This window comes from Myotis myotis, unplaced genomic scaffold (assembly GCF_014108235.1).
Source record: "Myotis myotis isolate mMyoMyo1 unplaced genomic scaffold, mMyoMyo1.p scaffold_m19_p_2, whole genome shotgun sequence".
In the NCBI taxonomy this organism is placed as follows: Eukaryota; Metazoa; Chordata; class Mammalia; order Chiroptera; family Vespertilionidae; genus Myotis; species Myotis myotis.
In genome coordinates this window covers 215699094-215713717 of record NW_023416324.1, presented here as the reverse complement: position 1 = coordinate 215713717, position 14624 = coordinate 215699094, and the positions used below count along the sequence as shown (strand labels likewise).

The 14624-nt window shown below is 48.3% G+C and overlaps 1 protein-coding gene across 1 annotated transcript in view; it reads left to right on the top strand.

Moving 5' to 3' along the window:
• Nucleotides 1-14624, top strand: part of ITSN1 (intersectin 1) — a 149053-nt gene that overhangs the window by 30364 nt on the left and 104065 nt on the right. Inside the window, 1 exon segment of the mRNA XM_036347475.1 lies at nt 13764-13823. Coding sequence (XP_036203368.1) covers nt 13796-13823 — 28 coding nt within the window. The 5' untranslated portion in view covers nt 13764-13795.

The following is a 14624-nucleotide window of genomic DNA, read 5'->3' as shown; positions in this document are numbered from 1 at the left end:
AGATTCGACAGGTTAATAGAATGACCTGTTTTCCTTCTGAAACGAAAGCCAATTTTACCTTAATTGTGAATTCTTAGAGTTTAGTTCTTGAGCATAGAAAACGGGGTTCACTTTATATTCTGCTGTTGCAGTTTCTAAGGCAGTTGGTGACTGGGCTACAGGCTGGCTGATGGGTTGAGCTGGACCCATGGTCGGCAAACTCGTTAGTCAACAGAGCCAAACATCAACAGTACAACGACTGGAATTTCTTTTGAGAGCCAAAGTTTTTAAACTTAAACTATATAGGTAGGTACATTGTTATTCACTTAGTTAGGGTACTCCTAAGGCTTAGGAAGAGCCACACTCAAGGGGCTAAAGAGCCGCATGTGGCTCGCGAGCCGCAGTTTGCCAACCACGGAGCTAGACCAAGCCTCTGACGTGCAGTGTGATCTGTGTCTGTTTTTCTTCTGTAGCTAAACCGAGGTATTATGTATAGTCCACCTATTTTGCAGGCGTGTAGTTAGAAGTCTCATAATTAGATATATATTTTTTTAATTTGCAAAAATATGTGCGCTGCTTCCCAGGCTGGTGCTGTTTCAGAGCGAGGTGTCGCCTACTGCCTGGGCCCCCGCTCCGTTGGCTGGAGCGCCACGTCCTGTGCACCAGAGGGTGGTGACTTGGTGCCCATTCAGGGCGCGGGCCCAAGTGATGGGTTTCATCCCGCGGTCCAGGCGGGTCCAGGAGGCCACCCATCAGTCTCTCTCCCTCTCCCTTCCTCTGTCTCTAAAAATCAATGGACAAAAAGTAAATAGGCTGGGCCGAGTGCCGAGGTGTCTTACAACTAACTGATCCCAGCCAGCTGCAGGGGTCTGTGTTCCTTTGCCACTTGTACAGCCCACGTCACTGGCTTAAATAGTAAACAAATAAGTAATTAAATAAGTGAGTAAACAAACAGCAAGGTGTTATTAACACTTCATTTTTCTTGATTCGTGGTTTTGATACTTGAAACGCATTGCTTTTTGTCTTTTCTAATACGTGCTTTCAATTTGTCTCGAGGTTCTTCGTGGCTGCGACACTGTAGCTAGTGAGGGCGCTCTTGGTCCTGTGCTTCGCGCAGTGTTGCGTGTGGAGGGACGGCCGCGTTGATGGCAGGGAACTGGAGTGTGCTGAGCGCTCACCTGGGTAGCCTTCCCGCCTCTCCACTCCCGGCTTGAGTTACTGGCGCCCCGTCTGTGCTGGGCATTCTGAACCAGTGTGCTTGTTGCTGGCTGCCTTGGGCTCAGTTCTGGTCTTATTTCCATCTTGGCTATTTTGTACCTGAACTGTCAGGGAAGGTTAGTGCTGTCTAATCCAGTCTGGATGAAGTCCTTCCATTGTGTGCAGGAGCCACAGTGAACCGACCTGAGACTAGGGCTGGGCCACTAGACTCCCCAGTTTTCCTGGGCTCCCACTGTGTGTTTCTGGGTGGAATTGTTTTCTTTACCTGGTTTGGGTTGAATTGTTTGGGAAAAAAAATTAGGACATACATCGTGTGTATTTTGCAGAATATTCATTTTCTTTTATTCCTAACAATATTTAGTCAACCTTACACTTAGCTAGATTGAAGAATTTTAAACATAGTAGTTAAAGAATTTCCCAGCCTCATGGGGATACTTGCAGGCAGTTTTTCAGGTAATGAGATGGTCTGTGATATTGTAAGTTTTGATGTTTCTGGTTGGCAGAACCTGGGCCCTCAGGGTTGGGGTAGTAGTTTTTCAGGGATCAGGACTCTTTCTCAGGGTGGTCTTCTTGGTTACCTTATTACGTTGACCTACTCAGAGGGTCGGTTTCTGTTACATTTGGAAACAAATTACCTTTTTAAAAAAATATATTTTTATTGATTTCAGAGAGGAAGGCGGAGAGAGAGAGCAAGAAAGAGAGAGAGAGAGAAACATCAGTGATGAGAGAGAATTATTGATTGGCTGCCTCCTGCATGCCCCCCACTGGGGATCAAGCCTGCTGACTGGGAATCTAACCATGATCTCCTGGTTCATATGACGACTTTCAACCATTGAGCCACGCCAGCCTGGCGAAACAAATTAGCTTTTAAGAACAAACAGGATGACTTGATGAGGACAGCATTCCAAATACACAGGTAGGGGCAGTCGCAGGTGGCTTATAAAATGTTCGACATCACACTTGAGTTGGCCTCCTGTGATAACTGTCTTGCTTTTAAAGGGTCCTTAGGAAACAGTAATAACATACTTTGGTCCTGAGCAAAGAAAATAAATAAGAAAGCCTCTGATATTACACTGAATTTGTTTGATTTTAAGGCCAACTAAATAAAGTCTGCTTCTAAGTAAAACTTGTGCTGTGTGCAGATAAAGAGAAACCTTGTAAGCATTTTGACTTTTGCTTCCAGAATAGAAGTTTCTGGAATGTGATTACCTGTTTCACTTCAGAGCCTTTTTCTTGAAAGGCCACGCTTCAGCCTTGGCTTCCTGGTTGGACCGTGTTTCTGTCGGAACTGCAGGTAATCGAGTTGCAGGTCACATGGCTGCTGTCATACCATGCGGCTTAGGGAACTGGCTCGTTTGTGTGTTGTATTCCTTGCGATATCTGGGGGCCAGCATCAACTTTCAAAATCATAATCTGTTGCTTGCCACTTTGGAGAATTGAAATACTTCTTGAACATTTGTAGGACACAGTAGCAGGAATCCGACTGGGAAAGACTCCCCAGTTTATGCAGGTGACCCCCGAAGGCAGCAGAGTGGCCACGCGGAATTCCCAGAGCTTCCTCCTTCACTCGTTCTACAGCCATTCACTCAGGACACATTGCTTGGGGCTACCAGGGGCCAAACCATGTTAAAGGTGCTGGGAATTTAAAAAGGAGTCTTGCCCGATCAGCGTGCTCAGTGGTTGAGCATTGACCTATGAACCAGGAGGTCACAGTTCGATTCCTGGTCAGGGTACAGGCCCAGGTTGTGGGCTCCATCCCCAGTGTGGGGCATGCGGGAGGCAGCCGATCCATGATTCTCTCATCATGGATGTTTCTCTCTCTCTCTCCCTCTCTCTCTCTGAAGTCAATTAAAACATATTAAGGAAAAAAAAAAAAAAGAAGTATTACATTCTGAAGGGACCACGGTCTTGTCCAAGAAACAGTGAACAGGTAGCTGCAGTGGCGCTAGTTGTAAGCTTAGAGCATGCCCAGGGGACATAGAGGAAATCCGCAAGGCATTGCACCTTGTAGAGTAAAACTCAGTGAATTCTCCTTGTTGTTAAAGAAAAATGTACTGACACGGGTTACAATGGTAGGAAGACTTTATTCGAGGCTGTTGCCATGGAGGAGGAGGGCTCAACTCTGAGTACAAGAAGTGGGGTTTATAGGCAAGGAGCAGGCGAGGGGGTCCGTGGAGGGAAATGACTAAGAGGAGACGGCCAGGGTAGGGCATTCTGCTAAGTGACCTAACAGGATTCGGGTGTGAATATGAAAGGTTGGGGATGAGCAACTTGATCAGATACCGAGTATGATTAGATGTCAGGGGCCTGGGCTTCTGACTGACCGAGATTCTTGCTAAAACGGGCTGAGCAGGCTGAAGCGATGGAGAGAGCCTTTGCCTTTAAGTTTCACGTTAGATACAACTGTGACCTGCATTTGGTAGATGAAGAACTCAAGCTTAGAAAGAGTCTGAGCCACTCTCAGAGGCGGCCACAGCCTGTGAGTGCCGAGCTGGGGGCCTGCTGGCTTTCCATCCGATGGCCTGCGCCCCGGGTCACCCCCGGACTGTGCCCAGCGGCAGCGGCCCGGCTGGGCTCCGCCAGCCCGTGTGAAAAGGCGGCCTCTGTCTTACACTGACCGGAGGCCTTCCGTCGGTGCTGCCCCACAGCCCGTGGCTTCCATGGAGCAACATGTTCAGGTTGCAACGTGGAGTGCCATTTGCATGTTAGCAGCGCGATGAGAACGTCAAGTAGTTGGTATGACTGTTCAGCTCTAACGGTGCTGGCTGGCTTTCCGTCGATGGCCTGAGGATTCACACCCCAAATCTGTTAGGTCATTTGGCAGAATGCCCCCACCCCGGCCATCTCCTCTTAGTAATTTTCCACCGGATAGCCTGATAGGTATTCAGCACAATAGTGTTTGTCACTCGGATTTCTGCATCTTACCTATTGAAAGATAGCCACAGAAGGAAGGCAATGTAAACCTTAGGACTTCAGATGTTCTGAACATAAAAGGTGATTTAACCAGTAACCAGTAATGTGTATCTACGCAGAACTCTTCAAATATGGCGGAGTTATCAGTAAGCTTTATAAATTGGCGGTAAGTGAAATGTGACCATTTCACCCAGTTGTCCAAGAAACATAAAAGTTAGACAGCTCGTGTGGTGCTGCCTGAGCGGTGTGTGTAGACGGGCCTCGTTAGCACCAGGTCGGCTCTTAGGGTCACACGTGTGGCTCTGCCTCCGCCGCTGGGTTCTGGCCCCTGGACAGCTTTCCTCCGTCTTCTCATCCCGTTTACATTCCTGCACTCAGAGCTCCTGCCAAGCCCGTCCTCGCTGCATTGGGACCGTCCCATGGGGCCTTGCTCATGCCGTCATGCTGTTCTTTCGTCCAGAATGCTGCTCCCGCAGGAGTTCTGTCCGGCTCCTGGTTTAATCCCACTCTGCGCGTGTCGTTGTCGGAGAGGCTTGCTCTCCCTCAGGTGGTGGCGTCCCTCTGGGCTTCACAGTCTTGGGGAAGATTGCAAGGTTCTCACACTAGATCCAATGTATAGGAAAGTAGTTGAATCGTTGTACAAGTTTAAATGTTACAACACTTTATATACAAGTGTTAATGTTTTGGCATATTTTCTTTCAGTGAACTTTTTTTTCAATCCGCACCTGAGGTTATATTTTTATTGATTTTTAGAGAGAGAGGAAGGGAGAGAAAGAAACAAACATTGAATTAAGAGAGAAACAGCCATCAGTTGCCTCAACTGGGGATTGAACCCTAAACCTAGGCGTGTGCCCTGACGGGAACTGAACTGCAGCCTTTTGGTGTGTGGGACGATGCTCCACCCAACTGAGCCACCTGCCAGCGTTGTATTTTTTAAAAACAAAAAACGTGGCAGACATAATACCTTATAGAAAGTTCTATACTTAATATATATATATATATATATATATATATATATATATATATATATCGAACTGTGACCTCCTGGTTCAGAGGTCGATGCTCAACCACTGAGCCACCCGGCCGGGCATCCTCTCCTCTTGGTGCCTGTCTGCCGCATGCGCTCGCTCTCCGGGGGGAGAGATTGTGGCTATTACACTCCCACCAGCAGTGTGGGGCCTCTGCTATCCGGGGAGATAGGAAATCTGCAATAATAAACTCACTTATTTTGAGGCCTCACTTCATTCCTTTGTGGTGAGCTTTCCAAGTTGGGTTGTCCTTAAGTAAATTGGTTCAAACTCCCAAGTAAAATTTCCCTTTTCTCAAAAACTTTATAAGATTCATTTCAAAAGTTGGGATATAAAGGAAATAAGAAAAGCTTTGTCAGAGAGGGAATAAAAGGTTCGTTTTAGAATGTCCGCACCTACATGAATATTAATCAGCGAAAATATTAAATGAATGAACTTTACTTCCCTTCAGTAACAATAGTTATCCTTTCAAAAATCGTTTGCATGCTTTTTGGAATTGTAACAATAGCTCTACTGGATTTCACAGATTTACATTAAATGCAGCCACCTTTAGGTGTGCAAACGTGCCTCAATCGGAATTCTCCATAAATGAATCATAAGCCACAGTTTGAGCATAAAAACCGGCTTCTACAAAAGTGTTATATTATGAGAAGCTAAAATCTTTTTAAAGAAGATACAAAATTGAGGAAATCTGGATTTCCTTCCTTTTCAACTTTATTCCCGATCCCAGTGTTTTCATGATTTTAACAAAAGCTTCCAAGCTTCCACTCTGTTTTAATGGCACATCTGGGTCTACTTACAAAACAACAACAAAACTCGAGTGAAATCCTCAGTAAATGGCCACCAGGATTCTGTTCAGCTTTTCTCTTTTTCTCTTGGGCTTAAATATAGTTCGTGTATCTCAGTCACGTGACTTGACCCTGAGCTCCGAATGGGCCTTCTCAGGCGGTCGGGTTTCCTGTTGGCTGCAGTCTGCGTGGTGGTTAGCGATGCTCATGTTATCGAACGGGTTTCTTAGCCCTGACACTTCCCAGCGGTGACAAACGCCGCCCTGTGCGCTGCGTGGGAGGCCTGGTCACCTGTTAATGGCTGCGATGTCCTTTTCGCTCATTCATGACCCCGACCTTCATTGATTCTGCAGGAAGGCTCTCCGCGTTCCTTCCCGTTCTTCATAGTTAGAAGGTATCTTCAGCCGCATCCCCTCAGTGTTGGATCCGATCAGTATGTAGCGTGTGGACTTCCTGTATCTCCTGATCATCTCCCTAGAGTTCCCCCTGCGGGCAGCGGGAGGTGTGGGGACGGGCGGGGTAGCTGCCGTGTGGTCCAGGGTGGGCCGCGGCTGGAGGAGGTCAGAGATGGGCAGTGATGCCGGGGCCTCGGGGGGGGGGGGGGGGTGTTTGTTACCAGGCTCACCGGCAGCGGGTTTAATTTGGTGAATATGTTCACATGGAGAGCATGTTACAAGTACTGGCACACGGTGGTTTTTCATGGAGCATGTGTGTGTCTCACCTCTTCACCGTGACCTGTAGACTCACTGAATGTCTCCGGGTGCAGCTGTGGCACTGGCGGCTGAGCGGGTGTACCCTCTGCAGGCGGACTCGTGTCCTGCTCTTTGCAGAGGGGCAGGTCTGCTTGCGCAGCTGCTACTTCTCCCGCCCAGCCCTGACCCCGGTCCCGGAGGCGGCCGAGAATCCCAGGCTTGGTGCTGGCTCTAATGGAGGGTACAAGTAATTACCCAGAGAAAAAGGTGGTGGTAGAAAATAGAACACGTGTAAGGATCCCCGCGCTGCAGTGTGGACGTTTATTTTTAATGTTTGCCTTAAGTGTGCATGTGCCTTGTAATTGTTGAAAAATCAGTTATTTGAAAGAAATCCTTCAGATCTTCTCTTTTTGTGTGTGTGACCATATAAATCCACATCACACAGATGGCATTTGTGCCCGTTACTAGCTCATTGCACACTTCATATGATAAAATAAGGGTTTTCATTACTCAGGAAATTCTGAGTTTTTGCTCACTTAAAAATTTCTATTTGAGAAGGCATTGGAAGTTTGTGAGTTGAAATAGGTTAAAATTATACAGTTTCATTATTAATTTGGCTGGTAATCTTGAAGTTCCGTAAGTTTTAGATTTAAAATAAAATTTTGATCTGAACTGACCTTTTCCCACTCAGTGTTTCTTAAAATTATTGCTTGGTGTTTGGTTTGGGGTTATCTGCTTTCTCCGTTATTTACTTTTTAGCTTTCAGTACCTTGAGCTACTGTTTTATTCTTAATGACCCTCTGGAAATGGAACCTTCTGGAAGAAACACAGCCCCTCATTTATGTTATTGAAGCCTATGGATGGCTCTCCCGCCTGTGCTGTGGTGCGTTTAGACAGACCATCTTAGTGACTTGCTCCTTGCAGTTGGTGTCCAGGTGGGAATACCTTCAAAGAGGGGCGCTGATTTCCACTCCTCTTCAGCAAGGGGGGCAGGGGGGTCCTTTGTTTCTGTGCCTGATGTTGCAACACTGTAGCTACGCTTTGGTTTGACGGCTCCCTGATGAATTCTCCCTCCTGTGCAGCTAGTGGAGTCAGGGCCATTGAGAAGGGAGGGTGGCCTCTGCTTGGGGGCTGAGCGGGTAGAGACCCTGGTGCTCCTCTTTGTGGAAAGTAAGCAGCAGTTCATGGACCCGCCAGTCTGAAATGCCGGCGAGTGTTGCCAAGTGACGTGCTGACAGCTGGGCCTGACAGTGGCTGCTCACCATGGTCGCTTCTGACCTGTGCCCTTCTCCACTCTGCCCCTGCCTCCCCCCCCACCCCCCCAGCAGAAACTGGGAGGGATGCCGCTTTCTCTGGGAGGACGTTTGCGCGTTCACGGCAGTGTTCTCCTTGAACTGAGTCCTAAGGGTCTCTTTATTGGGGCGGGGGAGGGAGGGTGGTGTCTTTGTCCCTCACGCAGTTTAAAACCTCCTGTGACCAGGCTGGACATCCCTTGCCGGTCATCTCGCCCCACTTCCCACAGCAGCACATGGAGAAGCCGCAGGGGCCCGGGCTGCAGACACAGCCGGGCACTGAGCAGTCTGTTTGGTTTGTCAGTCCCTTTGTCCGCGTCCTGCTTGGCTCTCGGCACCTTTTCTGTGTGTTTCCAAGGAGCGCTGCGGGCCTGCCCTGTGTGTCCCCTCACGCAGCGCAGTGGGTGCAACACAGGCCCAGGCTCTTCTCGTTTCTACTCCTTCCAGACTCTGTCTTAAGGAGAAAGTGATTTCCTTCCAGATTTTTGAATTTTTAGAGATGTAAAGGCCTCCAAGAGGAAACGACATTGGGCAGCAGTGGTTCTTTGTGAAGGATGCCTTTAGTTTTTATCCTAGATCCGGGTAAAGGTGGGTAGACTCGCACCTAAATCCAGACTCTCAGCTCTGAAGTCTCAGACAGCGTCATGATAAGACTAGAGCGCGCTCTTTAAAAAAGTTTAGTATGTCTTTATTGATTTTAGAGAGAGAGGAAGGGAGAAGGATCGAGAATAGGAACTTCCATGAGAGAGAGACATCGACTGGCTGCCTCCTGCACGCCCCCCACCTGTGGATCGAGCCACAAACTGGGTATAGGCCCCTGACCGGGACTCAAACCGGGACCCGTGGTTCAAGGGTCTGTGCTCAGCTGCTGAGCGGCACCGGTGGGCTAGCGTGTGCTTTATTTTAATGTTTCTGAGGATGTTTTTATACCCTTTTGGATATTTAAAATATGTGTATCTTTTCAGTTTTCTCACATTTTCACATTTCTGCTCCCTTCTTTCCCCTCAATTTTATTGATGCCAAATTTTTAGACATTTAAAGTTTCTAGTCTATACCTCCTACCCTGTAGGTCCTTTAGTCTAAAACTAAACCTATTGAACAACTTTAAAATAAAAAGTTTAAAAACATTTCTTTATAAGAAATGAATTTAAAGTTAATTACCTTCTACCAGTGGTCGGCAAAGTGTGGCTCACGAGCCACATGCAGCTCTTTGGCCCCTTGAGTGTGGCCATGAAGTTTCAATCGCACTGTACGTGCGCACCCGGACGTGGTATTTTGTGGAAGAGCCACACTCAAGGGGGCCGCAGTTTGCAGACCGCTGCCTTATACCATGAAAAGCTATTTCACATAAATAAACTAGCCTGACTGTTGGGAAGGGACACCATGAAGGGGAGTAGATGAAATACCTTCTCCCGAGAGTGCATTCTCAGTCTTGGGCCCGGTGCTCTGTGCTCTGTGTGCCCCCGCTGGGCCCCCTCCTGCAGCCTTGGCTTGTGTCTGACTTACGGAGGAGGGTTTCAGGGTTCTGTGAGAGAACGGATGGTCAGTAATTCAGTGAGAAGCAGTTTAATGTATGTTCAGAATCTCTCTTGGGCTTTAGGTCATTAATCCTAAACTAGCCCTGTTTGGGTAGATTAGAAACCTGCTAATTATTTGAGTTAAATAATTGTAAAGATTCCTTTTTTGTGTGAATGATTATGTATTCGAATTCCCTCATTTCATCTCGCATAGTTGTTTTATAAATACACATTTTTAGAGATCTTCTCTAAATATGTCCACATTTGGGATTTTAGTGTAAATGCTGACATTAAGGATCAGCATTCCTTTAGGTTTCTATAATTAGCTTTCCTTTCTGAAGCTGAAATGAAGGAAGATTAAAGACTTCTCAAACATATTCTAGCTTTTGGCTTAAAGATCCTAACATTTATCCAAAGTTTTAAAAAGTACTACTCTTTACCTGTCTCTTGATTGCTCAATATTTAGTCTGTTTTTCTAATTTTTATATGTAGTATAGGAGTGTTTGCCTCACTCTAAAAATTAATGTTTATAAAGGTTTTTTAAAATTTAATATTTGATTGATTTCAGAGAGGAAGGGAGAGGGAGAGATAGAAACATCAGTGATGAGAGAGAATCATGGATCGGCTGCCTCCTGCACGCCCCCTACAGGGGATCGAGCCCACAACCTGGGCCTGTGCCCTTGGCTGGAATCGAACCCAGGACTCTTCAGTCCACAGGCTGACCCACTATCCACTGAGCCAAAGTGGCTAGGGCTATGAAAGGCTTTAAGAATGCATTATAATGTAAAGTGTGCAAAAGAGGGAAACAATTGGATATTTATAGGGAAAAGGCTGAATGGAAATACAAATCCCAAGCTGGTGGGTGGCTGCCTGGTCTGCCTGTAAGAACTCCAAAGTAGCCCCTCCCCTGTGGTATCAGCCCATCCTGCTGACCCGCAACTCTCCTGCTGGGCAGCGTCCTGCCTGCCTGCTTCTCCCGGGCAGCAGGGCCCAGGGCCCAGAGGGTGCCCTTCTCTGCTCCGCTCTAGGCAGCTCTTGTGTTCTGATTGTCTTCGCTGCCGTGGACCCACCTTATCCTGTTGCAGTCCTAGCAATGGGTGGAGTTCCTGCCTTCACTCACTTTAGTTTTAGTTTGTATTTTGGTGTGTTTTTTAGAGAGAGTGGAGGGGAGGGAGAAGGGGGAGAGAAACATTGATGCAAGAGAGACCCATCGATTAGTTGCCTCTGGCATGTTCCCAGACTGGGCTGGGATCGAGCCTGCAACTGAGGTACGCGCCCTTGACTGGGAACTGGCACTCTAACCACTGAGCCCACTGGCCGTGTGTGTGTGTGTGTGTGTGTGTGTGTGTGTGTGTGTGTGTGTCCAACTTATGTTCAGTAAATGCTTATTTACACTTAAGGAAGCTTAGCTTTTTTGTATAAGAAGTAAAAGCTCTTTGGACTTAATGGCAAAATGCTTACACTTACTCCCCCATTCAGCTTCCTCTGTGGCCTGCTGCGGCGCACACTTGGTTTCCCTTTTCCTCCGTTTTGCTTTCCAGGCTTCTGTGGCTTGGAGCAGTGCCTCCCACTCCCCAGCTCCACCCTGGCGGGGCTGCCAGGCTGACTGCGTCCTGCGTGTCCCATGCATTTCTCAGTCCCTACAGACTGGCTCCCTCGTCTGCCGTTTAATGGTTGTGTCAGCTGTTGCCCTGGCCTCCACATCTGTAAGGTGCGATGGTGATGTTATCTCACAGGTTGTTCACAGAATTGCATGGACTAACACAGCCCAAATGTGTTAGCAAGCATTTCATAAAGTTTTGGCTTATCATTTGTTGCTTCCACGTCTACATTGCTTGCTGCTAATGGCCCTTTCTGTGTACACACACACACACACACACACAAACACAAACACACACACACACAGATTCTTTGATGTGCATTTCTATCCCCTATTTAATTGTAAGCCCCCTCCCCCCCCAGCTTATCGAAGCATAATTGACAACTAGAAGCTGCACATATTGAGGGTGTACAGCACTGATTTCATATAAACGCTGCTGAGGTGGCAATTGGGGGGCGTCCCCACATTGTAAGAGGAGCTGAAGAGAGCAGCACAGTCCTCCCATCGGCAAAGGAGCGAGCGCACGTGCTGTTGCTCCGTGTTCACAGAAGGCGTGTTGCTCTCCGACTGTAAAACACAATCCATTCATCTTTTCTGCATATTAAAGATTGTACTGTACCAATTGGTAAACTATTAAATGCTTATAAAACTGAAAAAACAGATGCCACTGGAATAAGATAAGAACTTAAAAATCAGACCTTTTAAGATAATCTTCAATGCTTTGATGAGATGAAAGTCCCTGACACGCGCCCGTTGTGTATGTGCCGGATGAACACAGCACTGTGGTGTCCGTGGGCATGACCACTCCTGGGGGCGGCTAGGCTCTGGGGGGCGGCGCTCTGAGCGTAGACAGGCTTGTTTCCAGGTGCGCTGGATGGAGTTGGGCACCTGATCCTAAATGAGAAGAAGAGGGACCATTAAACATACTGACGCTTAGACTTCCCCCAATTATCTCAGCTTTTGAGAATTTCATGTTTGAGGAATTTTTGTTTCAACAACTTTTCTACTAATCCTCGCTTTCTGAGAGTTTTTATTATTATTGGGTGTAGAGTTTTTATCAAAAGCTTTTTCCCATATTTGTCAAACCAAACGGGTTTTCTGCTGTGTTCTGTAAATATGGCAAGTTACGTTAATTGGTTTCCAAACGCTAGTCTTGCACTTCCGGGACAATCTCGTTAGTGTCTTCTCGTCCTGTTCCTCACGTGGCTGAGGCCCATCGCACTGTGTGTGTGGGGAGGGCTTGCCTTTGTAGATTGTGTTCTCGAGCGTCTTGCTCTGCACTGGACTCTTTTGAGGAGCGTCTGTCACCGCCCTTCACCCCGCCCAGCATCACCAGCTCCATGTGCGGTTCCCTCTCCCCTCCCCTTCACGGCTTTCTCGCTGGCAGAGCTAAACAGCTTCAGTGACACCCCCTGCACTGGCCTTTGGAGGTCTCTAGTGGAAAGTGACAGGGGGGCCTCTCACCGTGTGGAGCAGCCTGTCGATCCACGCACGTGCCGCCCACGCTCCGCTTCTGCGCCTTTGCTCGGTGCCTTGCGTTGCCCGGTGCCTCGTGTGGCTCAGTGCCTCGTGTCGCTCGGTGCCTCGTGTGGCTCAGGGCCTCGTGTCGCTCGGGGCCTCGTGTCGCTCGGTGCCCCGTGTGGCCCAGGGCCTCGTGTCGCTCGGGGCCTCGTGTCGCTCGGTGCCCCGTGTCGCTTGGTGCCTCGTGTCGCCCGGGGCCTCGTGTTCCGTAGGCAGGAGCACCCAGGTCCCCAGGTGCGGGAGAGGGGCCTAAAAGCCAGCCAGCAAAGGGATCCGTGATGCCAGAAACAGAAGAAAGCTGAAGAGCAAAATGGGGAGTGAAAGACATTGTGCCTGTCATAAGGGAAACAAAGGTGGCGGCAGTAGCAGGAAGAAAGAGCGGAGAACCAGAAAGAGCTGGGGAGTTAAAACCGTCCCCCAGGAAGGGATCCCAGGTCAGAGTGGGAGAGGGAACGAGGAGTAGTCCCTGTGCGGGGCCGGGACACATGCCCAGCGAGCGTGGAGTTTCCGGTCGAGGAGGAGGACTGCTTGGTCCACGTGGCAGCACGTGGACAGTGGCTGGGGGGCGTTGCCTGGGGTGTGCTCCATGTCTGCAGACGTTAGTGTGATAAGCATTGCTCACGGGGCCTAATTGCAGACCGTTTCCATGGGTGGAGCCCTGCTCAGATCCAGCCCGTCACCGCGTGTGTGGCAGGCACTGCTGTGATCATGTCGCCTCAGTTTTCATTCTCCTCACCTGCGACGGAGGTGGCAGATGCAGGACCTGCTCTCGGAGCTGTGGTGGCAGTGAAACTCGCTGAGACGGATGAGTCACCTGGGTCAGTGGGCAGCATGTGCTCAGTGCTCTTTAAAGAGTTGCTGTTAGAACCACCAGGCAGATGGGCTAGTATATGTGGATGGCGAAGAAAAAGATACACTTAAAAGTAACAAAGGCCTCCTGGGCTCATGGGAGAGCTCACCAGATGGATAGCTAGCTTCCTGTTGCCACAGTCTTTCACCAACATTTCCCGTGCCCGTTGACATTAAGAATCTGCAGAGCATGAATGAATGAATGAATGAGCGAGCCCCTTAGTGGTAGCTTTCACTTATGGTGCTGAACCCTAGCTCCGGTATCGGTATTGGTCTTCTGATCGTTAAAGAAACAGCATGCTAGTGTGTTTATAAGTATTTAAGAGTGAAATTTTCACAAACTTAAATGTTTTATTTCAATTACAGGCGTCGATTAGCAAGGCAGAAGTAACAGAACCATGGCTCAGTTTCCAACGCCTTTTGGTGGTAAGTTTTCAAAGATCTTCCTTTTTAAATGTATTTTGGAACCATATGTTAATAACTTAGTATTGTGGCAAATTTCAGATGTACACATAAGTAAGGGAATAATATAATGAACCCATCTTACATGTGCTCATCTCAGAGTTTCAGTGGCGAGCAGCCCATGGCCAATGTTGTTCCATCTGGATTCTTTAGAAGCAACTCTCAGGGATCAAATCATTTCATTCACAAGTACTTTAGTACATGTTTCTAAAAGATAGCACTTCCAAAGGTATAATTCAATGCCATTAGCATCCCTGCAGCGTTTATAGCAATGCCTGATGGCAGTGAGGCTGTTAGCCGGCGGCTGCTGGCTGGGGTTTGTTCAGATCGGGATCCAAACAGGCGCGTGCGCTGCAGTTGGCGCCCGGGTCTCCCCCCGTCTCTGGCTGTGAGCGCCCTCCGTCCCGGGTCGCCTTTGCAGTTTATTTGTTGAGGTGACCGGGTCACTGATTCCGTACTGTTTCTGAAGCCTGGATGTGAAGTGTGACACTTATTTAAGAGTCTCATGCTCTATCGACTGAGCTAGCCGGGCACTTCCAGAAGTGTGACACTTATTTAAAAATAAAATATTTTATTGATTTTTTTACAGAGAGGAAGGGAGAGGGATGGAGAGTTAGAAACATCGATGAGAGAGAAACATCGATCAGCTGCCTCCTGTACACCCCCTACTGGGGATGTGCCTGCAACCAAGGTACATGCCCTTGACCGGAATCGAACCTGGGACCCTTCAGTCCACAGGCTGACGCTCTATCCACTGAGCCACAC